The sequence below is a fragment of the Lepidochelys kempii genome, chromosome 9, assembly GCF_965140265.1.
Source record: "Lepidochelys kempii isolate rLepKem1 chromosome 9, rLepKem1.hap2, whole genome shotgun sequence".
NCBI classification, from domain to species: Eukaryota; Metazoa; Chordata; order Testudines; family Cheloniidae; genus Lepidochelys; species Lepidochelys kempii.
In genome coordinates, this window is record NC_133264.1 from 85,773,754 (window position 1) to 85,798,420 (window position 24,667).

The 24,667-nt window shown below is 41.8% G+C and overlaps 1 protein-coding gene across 4 annotated transcripts in view; it reads left to right on the forward strand.

Moving 5' to 3' along the window:
* SMARCA1 (SNF2 related chromatin remodeling ATPase 1) overlaps positions 1–2,052 on the forward strand; it is a 76,138-nt gene extending 74,086 nt beyond the window's left edge. For 2 of the 4 annotated variants that reach the window (XM_073361261.1, XM_073361262.1), the window contains exons 23-24: positions 445–555; positions 1,353–2,052. In XM_073361261.1, the coding sequence (XP_073217362.1) occupies positions 445–555; positions 1,353–1,424 (183 nt within the window). In that variant the 3' untranslated portion in view covers positions 1,425–2,052. Of the gene's footprint in view, positions 1–444; positions 556–1,352 lie in introns of those variants that run through there. The other 2 variants (XR_012160976.1, XR_012160975.1) reach the window with 1 other exon arrangement.
* Positions 2,053–24,667: the final 22,615 nt, after the last annotated feature.

A 24,667-nucleotide genomic window follows, 5' to 3' on the forward strand; every position in this document is an offset into this window, starting at 1 on the left:
CCCTTGTGCTAATGCTCACAGAGCATCATACTGCTGATATGGGAACACATCGCAAGAAACGGCCAAATTCATGAATGTGAGACACATAGGGAAACATTACTTCTTTGGTATCTATAGAAATACTGTTCAAATCACAGCCGTGGCTGGCACGTTTTGCTGTATCAAGATGCTTTTAAATAAAGAATAAAGGGCCAGGTTATCAAAATTGCTCACTCCCATTTAGGCACTTAAATGAAGTGGCCAGATATTCAAGAATGCTCAGGACCCTGCAACTCCCATAATTCTTGGTGGGACCTGAGCACTTTGGATAATCTGGTTCATATTGTTGGAATCAAGCACCTTTGAAAATGTCTCAGGATGTTTTGAAATCCCTAGTGACTTTCAGTGTATATAGTGATGCAGTCTCTGCTGCAGAATTTAATGTTTGATTATTACCCTTCTTAGGAATTCCAAAGACGCTGCAATACTCTCATATCATTGATAGAAAAAGAAAATATGGAAATTGAGGAAAAAGAGAGAGCTGAAAAGAAGAAAAAGGGAACAAAAGTTCCAGCGGTAAATTTATCAGCATTTACTTACCTCTTAATGGGGCATGATTCAACATTTATTGATTTGTCTAGTTGAAACGAAGTGCAAAATAAGGTAACTGTAACCTCAGGTTTCTCCAAAACAAAACTGTTAGTTTGCTGAGAAAGAGGTTATGTGGATACCATAGGTGTTCATCTGTGTCTCCCTGGAAGTGTGGGTAATAACTCCTGAAGATCAGAACTTCAAGTCTTTGATTCCCTTTAAAGGGTTTCCATATAGGTAGCATAGAGATACCTGTCTTCTGAGTGCGATGCATTCCTTGAGGAAAATATTCCCCCTCCAGACACCCCAACAAGATGTAAGTGGATAGTATTACATAAACTTTAATGTCACATTGTTATCCAGTCTCTAAAATACTAATTACTGGAGGGAGATATTTAATGAATTAAATAGTTCTTCAGATGAATTAAATAGAACAAGCAAAGCCACATACACAAACCAGGGGCCTAATCCTGCTACCCTTATTCATGATGTGTAATACTGAACCAATAAAACTCTGTGGAGTACTGCTCATCGTGAAAAAGTGTGGCCCTTTGTGCTTATTTTAACTTTAACTTTTTCGGGGGGGTTCTCTTTTGCCCTCTGTTGTGCACTATGAATATGAATGGTTGAAATATATGTTGCATAGTAAATTAGAGCCTCTATCTTCGGACTGAATAGGCATGTCATTCTAGTTTTTAATATATTCACAGTACATTTGACCATATGTGCTCATATTTTTCAACATTTGAAAAACAATAAGCTGTTTGTTTTTATTTCTTTAGTCACAGAAAAGAAAAGCAGATTCAGCAACAGAGAGTTCTGGGAAGAAGGATGCTAAGAAAGTGAAGTCGTAAAGTGGAGAAACTGAATGCTAAATATAAAACTGCCACTTTTTCTTTCTATCTACAAATGTTAATTGCCAGCTTCTGTGTGTTCATGGTACTCTCAGAAAAATCTCATGGTTTAATTTTTGCAAATTTTGTATATTACACAATGCCTTTCTTCACTTAAATAATGTGTAGCTTTATATTTTATGCATTCCAGTACGTTAGTCCTGTGGTTTTCAATCTGTGGTCTGCGGCCCCTTGGGGTCTCCAGACTAAGGGGTCCTTTAAAGGTTGTCATTACCATAGAACAGTGGTTTTCAACCTGTGGTCCACGGACCTCGGGGGGGTACGCAGACTATGTCTAAGATTTCCAAAGGGGTCCACACCTCCATTCGAAATTTTTTAGGGATCCTCAAATGAAAAAAGGTTGAAAATCACTGCTTTAGTGTATCGTATTTTGTGAATTACATGTCTTCAGCAAAATTCACTCAGTCCTTGTTCTTTGAAGCTCGTGCTGAGGTTTTAGCTTTTATATGTTTTATATGCTGCTGCTTTAAAAGAAAACTTAGATTCTATAGCTGTATTGTTGTTTCATACTTTAAATTTATATGGCTGTGGGAAAATAAATTGAATTAAAGTGATTTGAGGAGAAGTATACTCTTACCCTTCTTGTTTTGTGTTGTGTATCCGCTTTACCTGCTCTGTAGTATGTGGACATTAGCATAATAACAGATACTTGTTTCTAGAGTATTAGGATAGGATCAAGAGCTGGAAAAATGATAAAAACTAGCATCTATGCTTGCTGTCAACATTACATTTAAATTGTCTGAAATATTTAGGAGGGAAGACATCGCAGAAAAATATGTGGAAAAAATATTTTTCTGTGTGCTCGGGCCCTGATTCAGCAAGGTACTTAAGAGCACGCATAACTTTAAGCATGTTAGTAATCCCACAGATTCCTGTGGGACTACAAGCATGCTTATGTGCTTTGCTGGATCAGGGTCTATTGCAGTAATTCTTTTCTACTCAGCTGTACTGGTTACTACATTACAGACTTGTTCAGGAATGAAGTAATTCAGCTGCATGTTGGTGGGCTGGTTCACTGTCCAGCTGCAGAATCAAGCTGAAAAACCCTGTTTATGATATAAAACAGTTGCTTGCACCCTCTATCCTAGTTACACATCAGGCACTAGGAAACAATAGTGGTTAAGCTCCTTTTCAGCGTTACCATTTGGATGAATGGGCAAGAGTCCTGAACACACTTTCTGTGGGGTATATGCCTGGCCTTTTTCAAGATGGCTCACAGTCTCTGGTGATATTGGATTCCTTTGCCATTCCTAGATTAGCAGAGAGCAATGGAAGTTAGGCACCTAAAGATCTTTGAGGATCTGGGCCTACTGCCTTTCTTTAATTTCCCAAAGGCTGTCACTGTTTGGTTTCTAATATGGATCACGCTGTAGTGAGGCCTGCCTTTATAACTAAGTCTAGATTAAGGCAATGTACTTTACTCGGCTCTACTGTAGAAGAGGACTACTGAGGGTATGTCTACACTATGAAATTAGGTCGAATTTATAGAAGTCGGTTTTTTAGAAATCTGTTTTATATATTTGAGTGTGTGTGTCCCCACAGAAAATGCTCTAAGTGCATTAAGTGCATGAACTCGGCGGAGTGCTTCCACAGTACCGAGGCAAGCGTCGACTTCCGGAGTGTTGCACTGTGGGTAGCTATCCCACAGTTCCCGCAGTCTCCGGAAATGAGATTCAAAAGTTCGCGGTTCTTTTCCTGTCTACCTGGCCTGTGCATCTGAGTTGAGAGTGCTGTCCAGAGCGGTCACAATAGAGCACTCTGGGATAGCTCCCGGAGGCCAATACCATCGAATCGTGTCCACAGAACCCCAAATTCGACCCGGCAAGGCCGATTTAAGCGCTAATCCACTTGTCAGGAGTAGAGTAAGGAAATTGATTTTAAGAGCCCTTTAAGTCGAAAAAAAGGGCTTCATCATGTGGACGGGTGCAGGTTTACATCGATTTAACGCTGCTAAATTCGACCTAAAGTCCTAGTGTAGACCAGGGCTAAGTACTCGCTAGTGTAGAATGCAGCAGCTTCTCTCTTCAGTGGGTGGAGCTGAAAGACTTCTGCTCTGGGCTCTGCACTGCCTGTTTTTGGTTATGGGACAAATTCAGGGTTTGTAAAGTTCTGATATACAGGACACAGTTATGTGAAGATATTGATTCTCCACCCATATGCCTTTGTGGGAGTTACCATCAACTGGGTTGCCCTTGCTGTCAGTTCATCTCTCCAAGGCTGATGACAAGGCCTTGTCAGCAAAGGCACAGCACCTCTCTCCACCACAACCTGAGTTTGAGATGATTCAGGATAAAATGTGTTTTGGTTAATCTTTTGGAAGTTTATTGGTTTGATTCATGTTTGGGAGCAGGACATGAGTCAATTACTGAGTCTTGTATGTTGTAAGATTTGCATTTTTTAAATCTATTTATTGATGTTAAAATGCCCAGATCATCACCTCTCTATTATGATGAGAAGTTAATAACAAAGACAGCTTTGCGATGGTTGTCAATCTATATTTCTAATGTAACCCAAATGGGCCCCAAAAGAGGAGTGCTCTAAGATGAGGAGAACAGCTTTTCAAATAACCTTTTTATGCTAGAGCAGGGGTGGGCAAACTTTTTGGCCTGAGGGCCACATCGCGGGTGCAAAACTGCATGGAGGGCCAGATAGGGAAGGCTGTGCCTCCCCAAACAGCCTAGTCCCTGCCCCCAATCAACCCCCTCCCACTTCCTGCCCCCTGACTGCCCCCCTCAGAACCCTCAACCCATCCAACCCCCCCTGCTCCTTGTCCCCTGACAGCCCCCTCCTGGGACCCCCCTGCCCCTAACCACGCTCCCCCCGGACCCCGCTCCCTGTCCCCTGACTGCCCCAACCCCTGTCCACACCCTTGCCCCCTGACAGGCCCCCTGGGACTCCCACGCCTATCTAGCCTCCCCATCTCCTGACTGCTCCCGCCCCCCAGAACCTCTGTCCCATCCAACCGCTCCCTGTCCCCTGACTGCCCCCCGGGACCCCTACCTCTTATCCAGTGCCCCCGCTCCCCGCCCCCTTACCATGCCGTTCAGAGTGTCAGGACTGGCCTGGGGGGAAAAGTAGGAAGCTGAATGGCACAAGATCGTGCAGTTGTTCTGGAGATGATCTTCCTGATCAGACAGCACAGTTTCTCTGAAGAATGATAGTTGCTCCAAGGAAGGACCTTTGTTATCTATTGTATTTTGTAGTTCCTGGTTAGACTAAATGTGCTGTTGAACCACAGTCCTTGAGAACACTTGTGTATTATAAACTAGTTCCTCAGCAAATTGAGTCTCCCCATCCATCATGTCCTACAGTGATAACTAAAGAAAATTGCTAACAGCTGCTGGTCAGGATTAAAGTAAAATGGATCCTTTTTTTCTTCTTCTTTTGTTGTAGTTGTAGAGATGTACACAATATGCACCTAGTAATATCTAAATGATGTGCTGCAAGGACTCTAATGTAGATGGACTGAATTAAAGGAATCTTCCTACTTTTAACTAGTATTTTCTTAGAAAAAAAATACTGAATGTGAATAGCTTGTATTACATCTAGCTCTAACGAGGCGCATTAGAAAATTCTGAGCCCTAAGATAAGATTAAATAAGTGGTGTAATAGAGAAATGATGCAGTGCCATATGAGGAGTTTCAGGAATGACTTCAGGTCTCCCACTCAGCAGGCATCTGGAGTGTGTGTGTGTTCCTTTGGGAAAGGAATATAAATGCTGCAATTGTTTAGCACCTTCTAGAGCTCAGGTTATGCATGTGACATGGAGAGTGGAGCACAGGAAAAGGTCCAGCACTTATATCTGGAAGGAAAAAGAACAGACCTAATGTTTTAAACTGAGTATACTGAATCCTTGAATTTGTTTTGATTTTGGTCTTAGGTTAGGGATTTCAACAACAAAAATGTCACCCAACCAATAAATACATCATGTGAAAATTCAAGCTTTTGTACTACTACAAAACAAAGAGAAAATATAGTAATCCTTCTGTACTGATAATTATTTTATAGTATTGTGAATTCCTGCTATCCCAATTTGCATTAGTATATGTACCTATCAGCTAGGAAGTTTCTCTTGTGATGAATTAGCATTGCTTGTCTGATTTGGTGTTAATGCTACATAGAGGGACAAATAAGAATCCAGTTCTCTTTGAAATGTGGAGTGAGTGGGTACAGTATAAGCAAATTAATCAGAACCCCTTCAGTGCCATGATGGAAGTAACCTTTGGGCAACATGCTGTGGCAATTTTTCATTTCCCGCAGTGCTTTGTCAAGATGGTCAGTGTCTATTGTACAAAGGCTCTTTCTGCAGATATCTGCTGCTTGTCCAAGTGCAATGAAAAGTTTAAGTAAATTCAGTGATCACTAAATAATCCTAAAGCTATAGAAAAGACATGGACCTTACATGCTGATGAGGCATCTGAAATTTTGCAGCCTGCAGTGGATTCTGCAGAATGCAAAATCACAGATACATATTGGTACAGACATTGGTCCTGGTTTTCCACAGACTATGGGCTTGCTCCTGCTAGGAGCTGAGCACTCTGGTCCCCATCCAGGAAAACACTGAAGCATGTGAATAGTCACAATGACATTAATGAATTTACTCATGCTTAAAGGTAAGCATGTACATAAGTGTTTTGCCAGATTGGGGCCAGAGTGTTCAGTGTTTTGCAGAGTCAAACTCTAAAGAAGGGACCCATTCCTGATGAAAGACAGAAGGGTTGTCTCCATGGTGTGGTAATGCTCACCAGAAGGGTGTAAATTTTAGAGCGCTGTAAAGTGTTACTCTCTAATTGTCCCTTTTGGACCCTGCTGACATGTTAAAAGGTACCTAGTGCAAGTTGGATGTAGTCCAGTTCTATGTTAACATGCAGCTAGGACCTTTAGAGTGCGCCAGGGTCTACATGGGGCAGTCAGAGCGCAGAACTTAGGAGTGCTCTACAGTTGACACCCTTGTGGTGTGCACTGCTGCACTATATAGATAAGCCCTTATGCTGAACTCAGTTTATACGTTCTGATGTGCACCATATTCTTTCAGTACACGTGTAATGTCCAGACTTCCATATTAGAATTAATAGGAGGAGTATGCTGCAATATTGACACAAATATATCTCTATGTACAGAGTAGTTCCAATTCAGGTTTGTCTCCTAAAATGTTTATGGTATCTTATATTGTTTGTTTATATGAAATCCGAAGTTCCATTATATACACCATGTTTAGCCTCCAGTAATACCTTTTCAGGAGAAAGCAAATCGTACTCATTCAAGGACTGATCCCAAAGCTCATTGAATCAAAGGAAGGACTCAGGTTTTAGAAGATGACACAGTACATGGTGCCTTTTTGGATTTACAAATATATTTTTATTTTTGCTACTTCCAGCTATTGGAAATGTTTCCCCTACATAAATTGTAAATACCCTTATTTATTTTGAATCAGTGGATATTTTAATTCATTAAAGTAATCCTAAGAATATCACACTATTTTTTTATGTAGGGGCTGGCCTTTCAGTCTTTACAGCAATGGGAGTTTTGCCTAAAGTTTAGGCCTTAAATCCTCACAGCCAAAGTTGTCAACTGTCGAGTTCACATATCAAGATGAGGCAAAATATGACACACACGGATGGCCATCAGATTTCATGCAGCGTTTGCAATTTCCAAGGGTATTTCCATGTCTTTAATAAATTATCAGTCTATGGTTTTAAATAATCATAGCATTTAGTCTCTCTTGCTGAAGCACTGACTCTAACATAATTTGGGGTCTTCGAAGAAGTTTAATCTAGTAAATTTTTAATTCGGTCTCAGTCAAAGTGAGGGACTGGTTATAAAGTATTCTCATTTTATAGTAAAATCGTCAACATAGTAAATGATAGTATTGGTAAACCATATGCTTTCTGTATATATTTGTCTGTATTTCAATAGGTAGTTCCACTAGGCACTGTGTATAAAATTTGACAATTTAGCTGGTATTACCCTATATTCTTTTGTTAAATTAGGAGAATACTTAGTGACTGGGGCTACTGATTAGCACCTTTCACAAGGCCAAAGTGGGGTATTTAAGTTTAGGCACCTAAATCCATATTTTGATAAACAGGTGACCAGATTTTCAGAGGTGTTGAACACTTAGAGCCCCCTTAGCTTCCATGCAAGTGAAGAATAGTTATCAAAATGCATCTGTGAAAACAGACCAGGTTTTCAAGTGCTAAAATTGGCTTTATGCTCCCAGGTTTGAAAATTTATGTCCCTCGGGCATGATCTAGTGCACGGGTGGGCAAACTACGGGCCGTGGGCCATATACATCCCTACATACCTCAGCTCCTGCAGGGGAGCGAGGTCGGGGGTTTGCTGCACTCCAGCCAGGAAGCTGGGTTAGAGGCTTGACCTGTTCTGCGCAGCTCCCAGGAAGCAGCCGTAGTACGTGAGGTGTGGCCAGGCGGCTCTGCATGCTGCCCTGTCTGCAGGCACCACCCCTGCAGCTCCCATTGGCCATGGTTCCTGGCCAATGGGAGTGGCAGGGGTGGCGCCTGCGGATGGGGCAGCTTGCAGAGCCGCCTGGCCATGCCTCAGAACCAGAGGGGGGACATGCTTCCGGGAGCTGCTTGCAGTAAGTGCCACCCAGAGCCTGCACCCCGATCACCTGCCACCCTGATCACCTGCCACAGCCCTGATCCCCCTCCGAACGTCTCAATCTCAGCCCAGAGCCCCCTCTTGTATCCTAAGCCCCTTTCCCACCCTTTGAACTCCTCGGTCCCAGCCTGGAGCCTCCTCCTGTACCCTCACCCCCACCCCCCTGCACGCCAACCCGGAGCCCCCTACCGCACCCTGAACTCCTCATTTCTGGCCCCACCCCAGAGCCTGTACCCCCAGCCGGAGCCTGCACCCCTACCCCCAATTTCATGAGCATTCATGGCCCACCATACAATTTCCATATTCTGATGTGGCCCTCAAGCCACAAAAGTTTGCGCACCCTTATCTATCCTATTAAAGTCTATGGGAATTTCTCCATTTACTTTAATAGGCTGTAGAGCAGACCCTAAATGCCAACTTTTCTTTTGTTTTTAAATACTAAGTACAAAAGGAGCAGGAGGCCTATCTGAAATAATGGGTTGGTCTCAGTGCAGGTCCTGTTCATTACACAGAAGCCAGCACAAGTGGTACCTTTTTTGGCATTTTGAGCAGAAAGGCAAAAGGTTGAAACTGTGAAACAATTACTGACCCCCAGGCCGGGGCTGCGGCACACGTGGGGAAACTTGCTGTGTGACTGTCTATGCTCTAGTTGGTCTGTGGATTGAGGAGCTCACTCTGTGTATTTTTAAAGAGCACTAAATTCAACTGAAATTTAAAGTAATTTACTTTGCTTCAGATAAGTGCAGCTACTGTTGAAGACACCGAGAGATGCGCCCATTCATATCTTAAGGCATAATCTAGCCCTTAAACTTCCAGACCAGGGTGGTTTGTTTAGACAATTAAATACATTTTTGCTTTTTTGGGTAAACTGCTATAGTTTCTCTTTTACCAGTGCAGGCCTGAGGGTGTGGCTGGTTTTCAAGACATTGCTGCATTTGGGCATAGGGAATATGTTCAACACCCACATCACATCACAACAATGCTAAAATAATCTGTGTATTTGCCTAGATTCCTCTGTCTAGGCAACTATATAGCACAATGCAGATTTCTCCTCAAAATCTGCAAGTCGCTTTCACTAAGGAATGCTAACTTCCAGTGTCTACTTACCAGAGCTCATACAAAACCCTAAAATAGATTGATGTGACATAAGGAGTGATTGTACCAAAAATCTAAATCGCATTTCATTTGTTACGAAGATCTGGGCATAGTTTCAATTTCAAGTTATTAGCTGATGCGGCGCCTCTCTAAAATGCTCCAAACTTCTCCACAGCCAGCCTCTAGTGATTTCTCTCACTCTATATTCATGTCAGCTCAATTGACGCTTGACGGTAGGATTCTGTGTCTACAGCTGTCATAAATATACAGGGAAGGCTAACCACCTTTAAATCCCTCCTGGCTGGAGGAAAAACCCTTTCACCTGTAAAGGGTTAAGAAGCTAAAGATAACCTTGCTGGCACCTGACCAAAATGACCAATGAGGAGACAAGATACTTTCAAAGCTGGAGCGGGGGGAAAACAAAGGGTTCTCTCTGTCTCTGTGTGTCTTTTTCTGGGACCTGACCAGGAATGCAGGTCAGAACTCCTGTAAAAAATCAGTGAGCAATCTAGTTAGATATGCATTAGATTCTGTTCTGTTTTTAAATGGCTGATGAAATAAGTTGTGCTGAATGGAATGTATATTCCTGTTTTTGTGTCTTTTTGTAACTTAAGGTTTTGCCTAGAGGGATTCTCTGTTTTGAATCTGATTACCCTGTAAGGTATTTATCATCCTGATTTTACAGAGGTCATTCTTTTACTTTTTCTTCAATTAAAATTTTTCTTTTAAGATCCTGATTGCTTTTTCATTGTTCTTAAGATCCAAGGGTTTGGGTCTGTGTTCACCTATGCAAATTGGTGAGGATTTTTATCAAGCCTTCCCCAGGAAAGGGGGTGTAGGGCTTGGGGGGATTTTGGGGGGAAAGACGTTTCCAAGCGGGCTCTTTCCCTGTTACATATTTGTTAGACGCTTGGTGGTGGCAGCAATAAAGTCCAGGGGCAAAAGGTAAAATAGTTTGTACCTTGGGGAAGTTTTAACCTAAACTGGTAAAAATAAGCTTAGGGGTTTTTTCATGCAGGTCCCCACAGCTGTACCCTAGAGTTCAGAGTGGGGAAGGAACCTTGACAACAGCAGAGGCTGATACAAACATCACCGGAACATGTTGGCCCCTATAGAATTTTGGGTTTTTAAGACTTATTTTTGTAATTATGTCCTCTGAATCCTGCAAAAGTGTGAATAAATAAAAAGGTTACCCTTTCAAAACAAAATATTTCAGCAACCCTTTGCAGCCCATATAAACAGCTATCACTGAAATAGTTTTACCTGTAAAAAGAAAAGGCGTACTTATGGCACCTTAGAGACTAACACATTTATTAGAGCATAAGCTTTCGTGAGCTACAGCTCACCTCATCGTATGCATCCGATGAAGTGAGCTGTAGCTCACGAAAGCTTATGCTCTAATAAATTTGTTAATCTCTAAGGTGCCACAAGTACTCCTTTTCTTTTTACGGATACAGACTAACGGCTGCTACTCTGAAACCTGTCATTATGAAAGTTTTACCTGTGTTTCCCTTACAAAGCGATTTTACTGGGCTCTTAAATTCGCCTTACTATGGTTCACATTGCAGAAATGCACATCTAGTAGAGGTACAAGAAATTCTGGTGTTAAAAAACCCCATTGAACTTGGTCAGACTATAGTTTATTTTCATATTCAGAGGTTTTTTAGTTTTTGTGATATTTGCTGATAATTAAGTGCTTTTTTTGCACTAAGACTTATTGATGCATTATTCCACAGGTCTGCAGATTTTCTCTCGAAAACAAAAGGGAAATCAATTTCAGCAAATACAGTTGTTGCCTTTTTATTAGGTTAAGGTACTCAATGTAAATTAGTGTTCTGAATTTATGTCCTGAATCAATAAGGTGTAATTATTGATTTGGGTTGCACAAGGCAAAAAATGAAAAAAATTAGTCTTTCCTGACTCTGGTTTTTTTTAATAGCATAAAAACGTATCACAAAGCCTATTCAGGGCAAGTTATTTGCTCATAAACCTGAAAGGTAGAAATATAAACACAAGGCCAAAGTTAGCTTATTTACCTCTGGTACAATAATAAGATTTTCTTAGAAAGCAAGATTTCCTAGATTGCTCATTGGCATGCCTGTAAGTTTAGAAACTCTCCTAGAAAAATAATTTAGGGGGCCTAGAAGGCTGAAAGGTTCGTTATATGGACACAGGACCAGATTCTACATTGTCTTGCACGACAACTGGGTGAAAAATGGGAACATTTTAGTGAAAAAGTCCCCTTTTTTCACTGCAAAATGTTGTGACTAGCTCCACGTTGCACTGCAGCTAGGCATTTACACTAGTGTAAAGTGGCCTCAAGCCTGGGCCATGCTCTGGCCATGCCAATGATTCAAACCTAGTGATTTGGTCCTGTTGTTTGCACAGGTGTGTAATAGCATTCTGATTTAGTAGCATTTGGTATCCACTGTGCTCAGGTGGAAATGGAGGGCAGTGGGGAATCAGAGCCAGATTCAATAATGTGTTGCAGTTGCTTTGCACCCCTGTGGTTACCTAAAGCAAATGTAAAGCCCAGCTCACTCTGCCAGAGGAGCCAGGTCTATGGCTGCTTCGCATCACCGGAGCAGCACAACATAGCTACAGCGTACCAGTTAGTCTGGCTTTCTAGCTCTAAGACAGCAACATGAAGATAATGGACCTGGTTCTTATGCCTGTTTTATGCTAGAGTAGCTCTCAGCAGAGTCACTCATTTAGACCAGTGTAAGAGGCATAACAAAGAGAAGGTTCCAGAGCAGCGTAAAGGCGACTTAGGCCAGGTCTGCATGACCACTTACTTCAGTATAATGTATGTTGCTCAGGAGCGTGAAGAAAGCCACCCCCTTGAGCGATGTAAGTTACACCAACCTAAGCGCCAGTGTGGACAGTGCTATGTCAGCAGGAGAGCCTCTCCCACTGACATAGCTACTGCCTCTCACGGAGGTGGATTTATTATGCCAAAGGAAAAGTTGAGGAATTACAGTATTTTTACCCCTTTCATTGGCCTGTCTCAGTGCTCTTAAAAATAAAATAAGGAGACTAATTGATTGAAGATGTATTGCCCTTGATCAAATAGAGAGAGAGCCCAGCTGGCAGGAAACCTATCAAAACGAAAGACAAAGCACAAGAGTCAGTTTTGTCAGATGGGGACCGTGTTCTTGCTGGAGATCAGAGGATTCCACATCAATCACAGCAGCAGTCTGTGCAGGTTATAAATAGCAGGTCCTACACAAAGGGCTGCTCGCTGTGTCTGTTTGTAACTGAATCTCTGATCTAGATAGATAGCTCTCATGATGTGTGTCAGAGATTCAGTGGTATCGAAGGGAAAAGTGTATGTGAACCAGCCAATGGAGTATGAAAATATTCAGGTCAATGGGAATTCCTAAACATGGCTCAGTGTGAAGGTGACCACATTTTCAACATAGAAAAACTGGGACAGTTTATGGTGACACCTCTTAGGGTCACACAATAGTCATACAAAAGAGAAGGGTGTTGGTGTTGTTGCTGCCAGGTTCTGATTCTGTGGCAACATGGGCACATTTCTCAGTGACAGAACTCCTCCAGGAACTTAAACTTGTTGGCAGTACTGTCATGAAACATGGCACTAGTATTGGGGTTAGCTTTCACTTTGTGCAAAAGAACAGCTTTGATAGTGTCTGAACCCATTCAGCTTTGGGATTGTAAGCTCTTTGGGGCAGAGACTGTGTGCTGCTCTGTTTGCACAGTGCCTCCCAGCATAGGGCCCCAATCTTGGCTGGTTCCTAGGCATTATTGTAATCATGCTTAATTTTTTTCTTTGTTGCAATCACTTTTCATACCGAACTGGTAAACAGAAAACAGTGCATTTGAATCAGTGCAGCAATCCATTTCAAACAAAAAAAAATATTAAGTTATAAAAGGCAAACATGATGATTGATAAAAATGAAAACCTGTGATGTCAGGTGTCTCAAATGAAGTTCCTGGAATAATAGGACATAACAGAAAAATCCAGGACTGTCCCATTACTCTTGGTACATATGATCATGCTACTGCCTTGGAGCTGTATAATATACACTTCTGTATCTTGATTCTATGTTGGCTGGTTCATGTGCAGCTTTTTCTTGCACCCTCACTGTATTGCAGCACCATGCAAGGAAGCTCATTCCTCTGCCTGCTTCATAATGAAAGCTGGAGATAGTTTTATGTTGCAGGCGATTGTATCGAAATAAAATCAGAGCTGCGTTTCTGGATTTTAAGAGTCTTCAGCGCTCTTCATGCTGTGGAAGAGGCAGATGTGCAAGTTGCAGACATAATAATAAATGCTAAGGGGGAGAGTCCAGGAGGCTCAGAATAAGTTAAGGCCTGGATCCTGTGCCTCAGCTAAGGAGTGATTGGTGCAACTCAGGAGGGGTGTGTGCAAAAGTGGAGTTTAACCTCTTTTCCGTGTACCAGTCCAGGAGCTGTCTATGGGCGGGTCCAGTTCCCAGTGAAACTTAGAGAAGTCTTCAGGCTCCTGTAAATTGTTCCAGCTGCCAATGATCACAAGAGATTATACGGACAACTGGAGATGTGCGGGATGCCCCAGCCATATCCTGGCCATGTGCCCTGCACAGGAGATGGCATAGGTTCCACTATTGTAGCTGTTTAACATTCTGGAGCCCCTTATCGGACCTGGCTAAGTAAGTTTGCACTTCTGGAGCAGCACATAGCAGACTTGACATACCAGAGAGCTGGGCCCAATATCTTCAATGGTCAACTGCTACAGGTTCATTATCAAATCTAGTGGCATATGAGGTTAAGACAATTATAACCGAGATGGAGCCAAGTAAAACCCCAGCTCCTAACACATCTCTACTTTGAGAAAATTTGGAATTGGATACAAACCTGGAGCATCGTCATACCATGAGATTTTAAGCAGAACTTCTCAGTGAAGTCAGTAGTGTATTTTGATTAAAATCTGATGGCATGATATAGCATGTGAATCCAGACTTTGCAGCTGGACCCATTTCTGATGGCCTGAACCAAAACCTTGGAGTCAACCCCCCGGGAAAGTGCAGATCCCAAGTGTGAGCCTGATTTCCTGCTCTGTTGTGTTAGCTTTATGCCTGAGTTCAGTGGAGTGCCACTGTAGTAAAACTGGTATAATTGAAGTGGAGAATTAGGCCCTTTGTGTCTTGGGCCCACCTCTAAATGATACAATTGTCAGGCTTGACTTCAAATAAAAACTTTACATGCTAATCCATCATCTTAGCGCCAGGGCCCATGTGCACCTGAGTTGAATAAAACCACATGGAAGCAGGCAAGAACATAGGGCTGCAAGATTGGCACTGTATCCTCGGTGATGCACAGGAAATGGGTTTTGTTGCAACTGGCTGTGGGTGTAGTTACGGAAAATCTCACAGCCCTGGCAAAGGTGAGGAACTATATGAATGAAATCCATGGCGCTGCACCTAGTGATGGCATGGCAGGATTTGGCCCTCAGTTTTTACTTATGCTCTGATTCTGCAAGCTGCTTTTACCACCCTCATGCCCATATGGGGCCCAATGGCAGCATGTTCCAGTGTACAGGACGCTGCACTGGCAATCAGGGAGCTGGGTTATATTCCCAGCTCTGCAACTGAGCTGCTGGATGACCTTGATAAATTACTTCCTCTGTTTGTTCCTCTGTTTTCTCTTCAACTCCCTTGCCTGTTTGTTTACAGTTTCCTTGGGGCAGAGACTAAGTCTCACTATGTGTTTGTACTGTGCCTTGTACAATGGGACCCATATCTAATTGGGGGCCTCTAGGCTGTACTGGAATATTAATAATATAATAATCTTATCTGCAGGCAGACCTGGCACTGAACAATTTGCAGGATTGGGATCTGAGATACTAATCCCAAGGGGGGTAATTAACAGTTTTTCCTGTTGAATAGATGACGTGTCAGTAGAATTATTAGTGAATTAGAACCAAATGAAGAATTAGTGAATGTCACAAAAAGACACAAATGAATCCTCATTCCATGTGGAAAAAAAGCCCTTTGTTGGATTTTATAGCTTTTCAAAGGGAAGGAAATATTGTTTCACTAATTTGCTTAACAAAATCACTCCATAAACAACTCATCATTTTAGATTACTTCTGTTAGAGAGCACTGTATTTAAATGCTGAGAACTGACACTCGAAAATGTAACAAGGTTGCAAATAATGGAAAAAATTGCAGATGTATTTTATACCTTTCTTCCAAAAATCATAAGGTCTCATAAATACAGTCTCTAAAAATGTCTGTGGAAGAGTTAACATAACTGTACAAGCAATAAGCCTGATCTTTCAGTGTAATTTATTTTAGAGTTGCTCAATCCTTTTTTATTAAAACTAGCACATCTGAAGCAGAATTAAATCCTATTATACCAGCTCTGTGATCATATCAATTTTTCTTTGCCATCGGTGCACTTTATCAAAAGTTACTTTATTCCGTATAGGCTAACACAATCAGGGTAGTAGATCACCTTTTGTAGTCTGGTAAAGAAGCATGTGGCTGCTGTCCTAGGCAGTGGTGGAAGTTTCTATAAGTTGTGGCTGGTTTTGAACCTAAAATACCCATGTGAGACAGGAACTTTGTGCAATTTGGGAAGAAAAAAAGACTTATGCCCCATTCCTGTAACTGCATCCACATTGATGCAGGGGTTTATTTATCTGTATGCAGCATCTGGTTTTGCTGTGATGTTAGCAAAATTGTCCTACAAACCAAGGACTAGATCCTGTGTGGTGCTGACTGCCTCCTACAGGGGGCCAAGCCTGCTCTGTTCCTAGGAGATGCAAAGGCTCAATCTTAAAATGAAAAACCCCTCTCATTTCCACCTGGCAGATAGGGACACCAAAGTATCAGAGTCTATGCACGTGGATCTGAGATACACGAGTAGATCTATTGGCCTAACTATGCTCTGGTTATTTGTACCAGTATAGCTACACTACAATAGTGCAAACTCTAATGTAAATACTCTGCACTGGTGTAAGGGGAATTCTTACTGCTGCACCCAGGGCTGCTTTATGCTGCTGCTGTAGAATCTAGCCCATATACATTCATCCCCATCTAAACTGGCAGCACTGTCTCTGTGTCCACTCCAACTAGACCACTTGCACCAGGAAGAGTACTTTTAAGCACAGCCTTCCATCTTAATAATATAGTAAAAATAATAACTTTTCCCTCTCCCATCCCAGGTGTATTCTCTAACTGTAGTTTAACCATTCCCCTGCCCATCTTCTCAGTGTCTTCCAGCTCAGACATTGTTTTGGCGGCAAGCACTGGTTTGCTCTGGATGCGAATTGCTAAATACTAGTGGCTGTGTTGCTCTGGTGTAATTTTTACAGGGTAGAGTTTATTGTTTCTATTTAATGACCTGCTTACTGCTGCAGTATATCAGTCTCTGTAGTTTAACTGGGCATATTTTCACACATATCTGACAAGTTTACAGAGTATAAGAACGGACATATTTTGTGTGTATAGGTTAATGCTCCCAAATAAAATCCCACAAATTGCTATGGGTCCATAGTGCAGAACAGAATCAGTTCCCCAACGGGTTACTTCTGTGTGTCTATTTTATAAAACACTGGGGCAGAATCCACCACACACAGTTTGTTTACAAGTCATCAAAACACATAGGGCTAGATCCAGCCCCACCTTTCCCCTCAGCTATGGCTGCTTTACTCTGTTCTGATGACAGGTTTCAGAGTAACAGCCATGTTAGTCTGTATTCGCAAAAAGAAAAGGAGTACTTGTGGCACCTTAGAGACTAACTAATTTATTTGAGCATAAGCTTTTGTGAGCTACAGCTCACTTCATCGGATGCAAATGAATTCCAATTCAGCAGTCTCTCGCTGGAGTCTGGATTTGAAGTTTTTCTGTTGTAATATCACAACTTTCATGTCTGTAATCACGTGACCAGAGAGATTGAAGTGTTCTCCGACTGCTTTATGAATGTTATAATTCTTGACATCTGATTTGTGTCCATTTATTCTTTTACGTAGAGACTGTCCAGTTTGACCAATGTAAATGGCAGAGGGGCATTGCTGGCACATGATGGCATATATCACATTGGTAGATGTGCAGGTGAACGAGTTTCTGATAGTGTGGCTGATGTTATTGGGCCCTGTGATGGTGTCCCCTGAATAGATAAGTGGACAGAGTTGGCAACGGGCTTTGTTGCAAGGATAGGTTCCTGGGTTAGTGGTTCTCTTGTGTGGTATGTGGTTGCTGGTGAGTATTCGCTTCAAACATCTGCTGTATTTTCCATAGTATGCATCCGATGAAGTGAGCTGTAGCTCACGAAAGCTTATACTCAAATAAATTGGTTAGTCTCTAAGGTGCCACATGTACTCCTTTTCTTTCTGTTCTGATGCAAAGTTGGCTCTCCACCCCCCTTTCCCAGTCCTTCTACATAGTGAAAAGGGGTGTTGCTAGGGTCTAGGGCATAGGGCACCCTAGCTGCTTGAATGCCCCCTTACAGCAGGGAAAAATTAGAGTAGCCTTGAACTGCTCTTACTTAGTTCTCAGGACCAGACTGGCATCTGGTGGCCCAAGAATTAGGGAGCCACAAAGATGGATTTTAGTTACCTTAGTGATATCAATCTCTCCTTTTCTGTCCCCTCCTAGCTGCACTTGGTTTCATATAACTGTGCCTGAGAATTTGGTTCCGGTGTTTTTATCTGCTTTGGGCTGTTGCTGAACCTCGCTGGGACCCAGACAAAGAGCAACTATTTTCCCCTAGGGTCACTAGGACAACTGTGAATTCTGTCCTCAAAAATGGTTTCCAGCTCAAATTGGGAAACCTCAGACAATAAATATACTAAATATTGAAGTAAATGGGATTACTTATGTGAGTAAATGTGACTCAATATGTGAAATGGGATGCAGAATCAGATGTTAATGCAGCATTATTGTTAGTTGCAGGAATATGTTAAGCAAAAACGTAAGGGTTTTTTTGTTTGTTTTTGTTTTCTGGTTTCTACCTGTAGCTGACCCTTTCAGGTAGCATTTGTCTTTTCTAGCTCATGTGGAAAGTGACCAGACTAGTCTGCAGTCTACAATACATATTTCTTTAAAACAACACAGTTATTTATAGATATGTGTTATAGTAATTTGAGATGGAAAAGACTGGTTGGCAGTGAATCAGGCTTTGTTTCTGGCAGGTGTTCTTGGGTGGTAGGTGCCTACTTGAACATTCATTTTAAAGGGATTTAATGCTGGTGAGAAATGCTGAGTTGACAAACTCTGAAGCCTGAAATCATCTGTTTAACCACGGATCAGGTACAATACTGCCAGCAGAAGGGGAAGTTTCCCCACCTGCCAACATGCCTCAATGCTATCCTGAAAAGAATCTCTCTAAAATGGAGAAGACTCATCACTCACATTACTTATTCAGTCCTTGGCCTAACAGCTAAGAGGCTCAATAAGGTTGCCTGTTGCAATGTAGACGCAACAGAAACTCATATTACACAGACCATTGAACAGCCATTAGGTGTTAACAGTTTTCAGTTACTACCAACCTGGGCTGGATTTGAACCAGTGACCTAGAGGTGAAATGCACTATACAATATTTCATTACCACTTCCCTTGAGCTCTGTCTCCAGAACATTTACTTTCTTCCTGAAGAGTACTTTCTTTCAACAAAGAGCAAATTAATCTTCCACCGAGACTAATGTTCTGTTTCATAAGCAAACACAATCTTCAAAAGTAGAAGGAATGTTTGAGAATGTTTTTTTTGCACCCATCATTTCAAATGATAGTAAGAATAATTCTTTGCACTCACACAGTTACGTTTTTCATATGCAAAGATCCAAACATGTACTGTCAGCCTAGGTAACTTTAAGTTAAATGAAGGGAAACAAAAAAAGAAATAACAAATATAATGTCTGAGAGATAGAAAGCAGGGATTCTCTCTGACTTTATAGGACCTGGAATTCCCTCAAAGACCTGCCCCCTTGTAAACAAGCAGGCTGACTTTACAGTCTCAAGACACTATACAAACACATTAACTCATGAATCTAGTAAACCTCATCAGTAATCCTTACCGTTGTAAAGTCTGCTCATCTCTGGTTCACAGTTCAGTATTCAGTCCAGGAAGAGTTCAGAAAAACAGAGACAATGGGCTGATTCGAGTAGTGTCTGCAAAACAGCAGAAGACTGATATTCAGCATTAAGAGTCAGATTCTCAGCTGGTGTAAATTGCCAAAGCTCCTTTAAAGTCAATGGAGCCACATCAATTTATTATATCAGATACACATCTGGTTCTACGCTGGTAAGGTCCTAAAAATGATAGAATCATAGGGCTGGAAGAGAACTTGAGAAGTCATCTCCTCAGAGGGTGTATGTCCAACCTGTTCTTAAACATTTTCCAGTGACGGGGATTCCACAACCTCCCTTGGAAGCCTATTCCTGTGCTTAACTATCCTTACACTTAGAAAGTTTTTTCCTAATATCTAACCTAAATCTCTCTTGCTGCAGATTAAGCCAATTACTTCTTGTTCTACCTCCAATGGACATGGAGAACAATTGATCATTGTCCTTTTTGTAACAGCCTTTAACACATTTGATGGCTGTGATTAGCTCCCCCTCCGTCTTTTCTCAAGGCTAAACATCCAAAGTTTTTTTTTTAATCTTTCTTCTTAGGCCAAGTTTTTAAACCTTTTTATCATTTTAAACGGCAAAGAGTCCTATGGCACCTGATAGACTAACAGACGTATTGGAGCATAAGCTTTTGTGGGTGAATGCCCGCTTCGTCGGATGCATGCAGTGGGTATTCACCCATGAAAGCTTATGCGCCAATACGTCTGTTAGTCTATAAGGTGCCACAGGACTCTTTGCCGCTTTTACAGATCCAGACGAGCATGGCTATCCCGCTGATACTTTATCATTTTAGAGTTGCTCCAGTTTGTCCACAGCTTTTGTAAAGTGTGGCACCCAGAATTGGACACAGAACTCCAACTGAGGTCTCACCAGTGCTGAGGAGAGAGGGACAAATACCTCCCGTATGTAATCAAGGGCACTGCTGTTACACCCCAAAATACTAGCCTTTTTCACAACTGTATCACATTGTTGACTCATATCAATTCGTGATCCATTATAACTCCCAATTTCAGCACTATTATCACTTTGCCAGGGATTCCCCATTTTGTAGATGTGCATTTGATTTTTTTTCTTCCTAAGTTTAGTAATTTGCACTTGTCTTTATTGAATTATGATCTATCTGGTCATCCTATTCAGTAGAGTGTTCTTGGCTGCAGAACCTGCTCTCATGAACAGAGCCCTAGTTTACTGATCTTGAGATCCAATATCTTTTAAATCAAATATTTGTTTGACTGTGGATCATTGCGAAGAAGGGTTATCTTATGGTGTTTTGGGGCAGTATGGGAACTGGGAGCGGCTTGTACCTCTGTGCTATTTTGTCACATGCCCAGAGTCCACGATGGTGGGTGCATTAAAATAATAAAATAAATACCTATGTCAATGTGCAGGAAGGAGATAGTGGAGGGAATTATCTGCATGCACTGGAATCTGTTTATCATTGGTGGACACTGTTGAACTTTTCTTAATCAATGTCAAATCCACCCTCACAATGGATTTGGGCATAATTAGGTTGGGTGAAGACCAAAGGCTGTTAGGTGAAATGATAGATTGAAGCACAGCCTTCAATTCAAAAGGCAGAAGATTCCCTCAAAGGTATTTGGAGATGGGGTCATGACCTCATGCATCGATTAAATGGCTATAAACATTAGCACTGCCTGGGCTTTTTGCTTGGTTTGTTCTTTAACTGGGCACAGATACTGTTACCATGATTCTATTCACATTCTGTTCCATGAGAACATTTTTCTACTAGCCTGTTTGCTGCTGCTGTTTTGGGAGAGTTCTGTACTGAAACAACCTTCCTGTTTCATTGTTATATATTTTGTGTGTTTCCTTCTTGTACAGTTTAAGATTGGCGTTGTTTTTGGATCTGCTGCTGGCTTTCGAATGCTTGCATAGCTGCACCCCAACCGTTCTTAACTCTTTTGCATCTGGCTCAGAACTACTTTATAACTTTTGTATCTCTCTCTCCACAGCTGAGCGGAATCTCTAGCTATTTTCCTTCTATGCTATGGAACAAGCTTTCCTGGAATGCCACGGCCTTTCACCTTCTTGGTCCTTTACGCTGTGCAAAGTGAATGCTAAGTGGGTGTAATATACTTCTGTAACCCCCTGGTACATGTGTGTGACAGGTCTCCTCTATCCCCGATCCACAGAGGAGTCTGTTATAGCCTAGCTACTGACTCTTTAGCTTAAGCTGTAGCAGTTTATAGGTTTAGTTAAGAAGGTCCCCAGTTCAGTCCCGGGTGTGCCAGCCAAGACTGTGGCTGTCATGCTGACTTGGCTGTAGAACGACCACTTTGCTGTGGTGGAATTGGCTACCACGAGGTGCCAGGCAACAGAGCATCAGGCCCAATTTCTTTCCCTTAAACATTTTTTCCAAGTGAATTTAATGCTGGTAAAATGTTTAAAACTAGTGAGTGATGTCCTTAATGTATCCTCTGTAATTTAGGCAGTACAATCTTCCCATATACTGCCCCAGTGGCTTTCAACCTTTTTTCATTTGTGGACCCCTCAAATGGAGTGGCCGGACCCCTTTGGAAATCTTCAGGGATCCGCAGGGATCCACAGACCCAGGTTGAAAACCACCGTATACCCCATCTGATAGGCTCACTGCGGAGAATTACTCTCTGCAGGCAGCACAGTGGTGAACTTCTAGTGCCTCATTCCGATCTTGCTTCCATCAGGAGTGTAATCAGGAATAACTCCACTGAAGTCAAAGTAGGTACCCAATTGTAAAACGGATGTAACTGAAATAAGACTTAACACAGTTTGGCATGATGGTTTGAAGGGGAGAGAACAACTGATAACAGCCCAGAGGAAGGGCACTGGCTGTGCTGAAAGTGAGTGGGACAGAGAAAGACAAAGGGGAAGGGTTCAGAGGGTATCAGGAAAATGCAGTTGAAAAACAAGGTGAATGTAATTATCATTAATCTTCAGTCTAGTCGAGCACCTGATCCCACCTGTACCGGGCATGTGCTCCATAGTGTGTGGAATAGTCTACACTCATTGAAGAACATTCTGGGGTAGATCCTTAGCTCAGGTAACTGTCAGCAGGCTGCGAAATATATTGAAACCTACCGTCTGAGTGACCTCCTGCTAGGGCCTTTGGGGAATGGAACAATGGACAGTCAGAGAGCAATATTACAATGTGGAAAAGTAGCAAACACAAGTGGGAAATGACCACTGAAGTGAGAGAGCACAGCCCAAGAGCATACCTCAGCACTTCAGACAATGTGGTCCCTGTCAAGAGATGGCAGTGGATAGTTCCCCCATCTTTGCTGAGATATTTCTACACCTAATAGAAGCTCACCAATTGATTTCAGACTGATCAGCATCACTGCTTTGCAGGCGGCATAAATTTAACATGGCCTTTTATTCCTTTTTACATCCACCTTTGCAATGAAGACCTCTTTAGGAGAGCAAATGCCATGGTGACAGCACAGCTCAAAGCCAGGAGGAGGAGTGTCAACATGGATAATCTGCCCAGGATTTAGAAAGCTAGAGACTTGAGAAAGATCTTTCAGTTTATTTACCAGACCCAGAACTATTATCTTTGAAATCATGATCAAGACTCCAGATCCTCAGTGGCTGTAAAGCAGTGTAGCTCCACTCAAGCCAGTGAAAATCGGCCAATTTATGCCCGCTGGAGATCTGAGCCATGTAGATTTCCAATTAAATTTCCATTTTCCTGTATTTTTTAGTAAAAATACATAGGGCCTTCGGAGAGCGGAAAAATGGCAGCAATAGCTCCAGCTCACCTCAACAAATCCCCGCCCCCCCTTCTTTTCGGATCTTTAATAGAAGGTTTTAATTCTGTGTTTGCCCTGGTACTAAGCAAGCTGAGGTCTCTCTGAAACCCCAAACCTTGTTTAAAGCTGATTAATGGTGGACAGTGACAAGTTAATGGTGTTAACATGACCCTTTGGGGCACATTTATTTGATCAAAATTAATACAACTCCTTGGGCACAGCCAAGAATCTGGGACACAACTTTTATGATAGATTTCTTGCGAAATCATTTGCCCTCTGAGGGAAAGAGAAAGCAGCACAGCATGCTGCCTTCACTCACAGGCATGCTCAGGGTTTTGTAGGCCAAGCTGAAAAGAAGTTAAATGGGAAAAAACAACAAAATTTAAGCACAATTATGTTTTTGAGGCACAGAAAATGTTCTAACGCCTATCCGTACCTAAGCAAATAACAAGGAGCACTCTATGGTCTTGTCTATACATGAAAATTAATCCAGAATAAGTTAGGGTATGAATTTAAAGTGGATTAATTATTCCTGATTAACTCCAGGTATGGATGCTCTTATTCCAGAATAAGAGTGCCTTATTCTGAATTAGGTTAATTCAAGTGGATTAAGATAATTTGGAATAAGGCATTTTCATTTTGGAATAAGAGCATCCACACATGGAGTTAATCAGGACTAACTATTCTGGAATAACTCCCCATGCAAACAAGCCCTACACAGTGATGACTCCCACCCTCTCATTTTAGTCACACAACTAGACCTGCATTTGTTACACAATTTGAAGTTTTTAAGGTCAGGCTTGACAAAGCCCTGGCTGGGATGATTTAGTTGGGGATTGGTCCTGCTTTGAGCAGGGGGTTGGACTAGATAACCTCCTGAGGTCCCTTCCAACCCTGATATTCTATGATTTATTACTTCTGTGGGGGGATAGAGAGTTAAAGGGCTAAAAGCATGGATTCTAGGAAATGAAAACAAATGCTATTTACAATAAGAAGGTATAAATTAACTAAGAGAGAAGGAAATAAAGTATATTGAAAGCAGATTATTATAGAGAACTGTGGATGCTTGGATTGCTTTACCAACTAGTCAATTAGAGTCAATTATTGTCCTTAGACTCCTGGCACCATTTTTAGTATGCATGCAGCGTGTCCAATTTAGTTTGCACTGTTCCTGGGTTTAAGTTTTTCTCTCTGTCTGAAATGTTCTAGCTAGAGCCATCATAAAAGTGCCAGGCATTAAGTATATCACAATTGCAATTCTTTTGACTGGAACCTGATTTGATTCAGTTGAAAATGACTTTAGAGTATTGGATTTACGGTTCATTTAACAAGTGCTGTAGATGTCAATACATTAGTGTAAATCTGATGCAGGTTGTAATTTGGTTTCTAATGAGGTTCCCAAGCAGTATCCTACTATGAAAAATGGGACATTCTTCAGTGGAGCACAAAGTACACCTGTCTGATCACAGATGTTATCAGAGGTCTTATCACTTAACTTCCTGGGAGGAGAGCAGTGCTATGTCTTCCACTGGGCTTTAAAAATGCCTCTACCTGACAAAAAGGTAGAAGCACAGATTGAGAGGTATAAAAGTTTGCAGTTTAGGAGTTTTATTTTAATTACAGATTTAAATTACAGCAT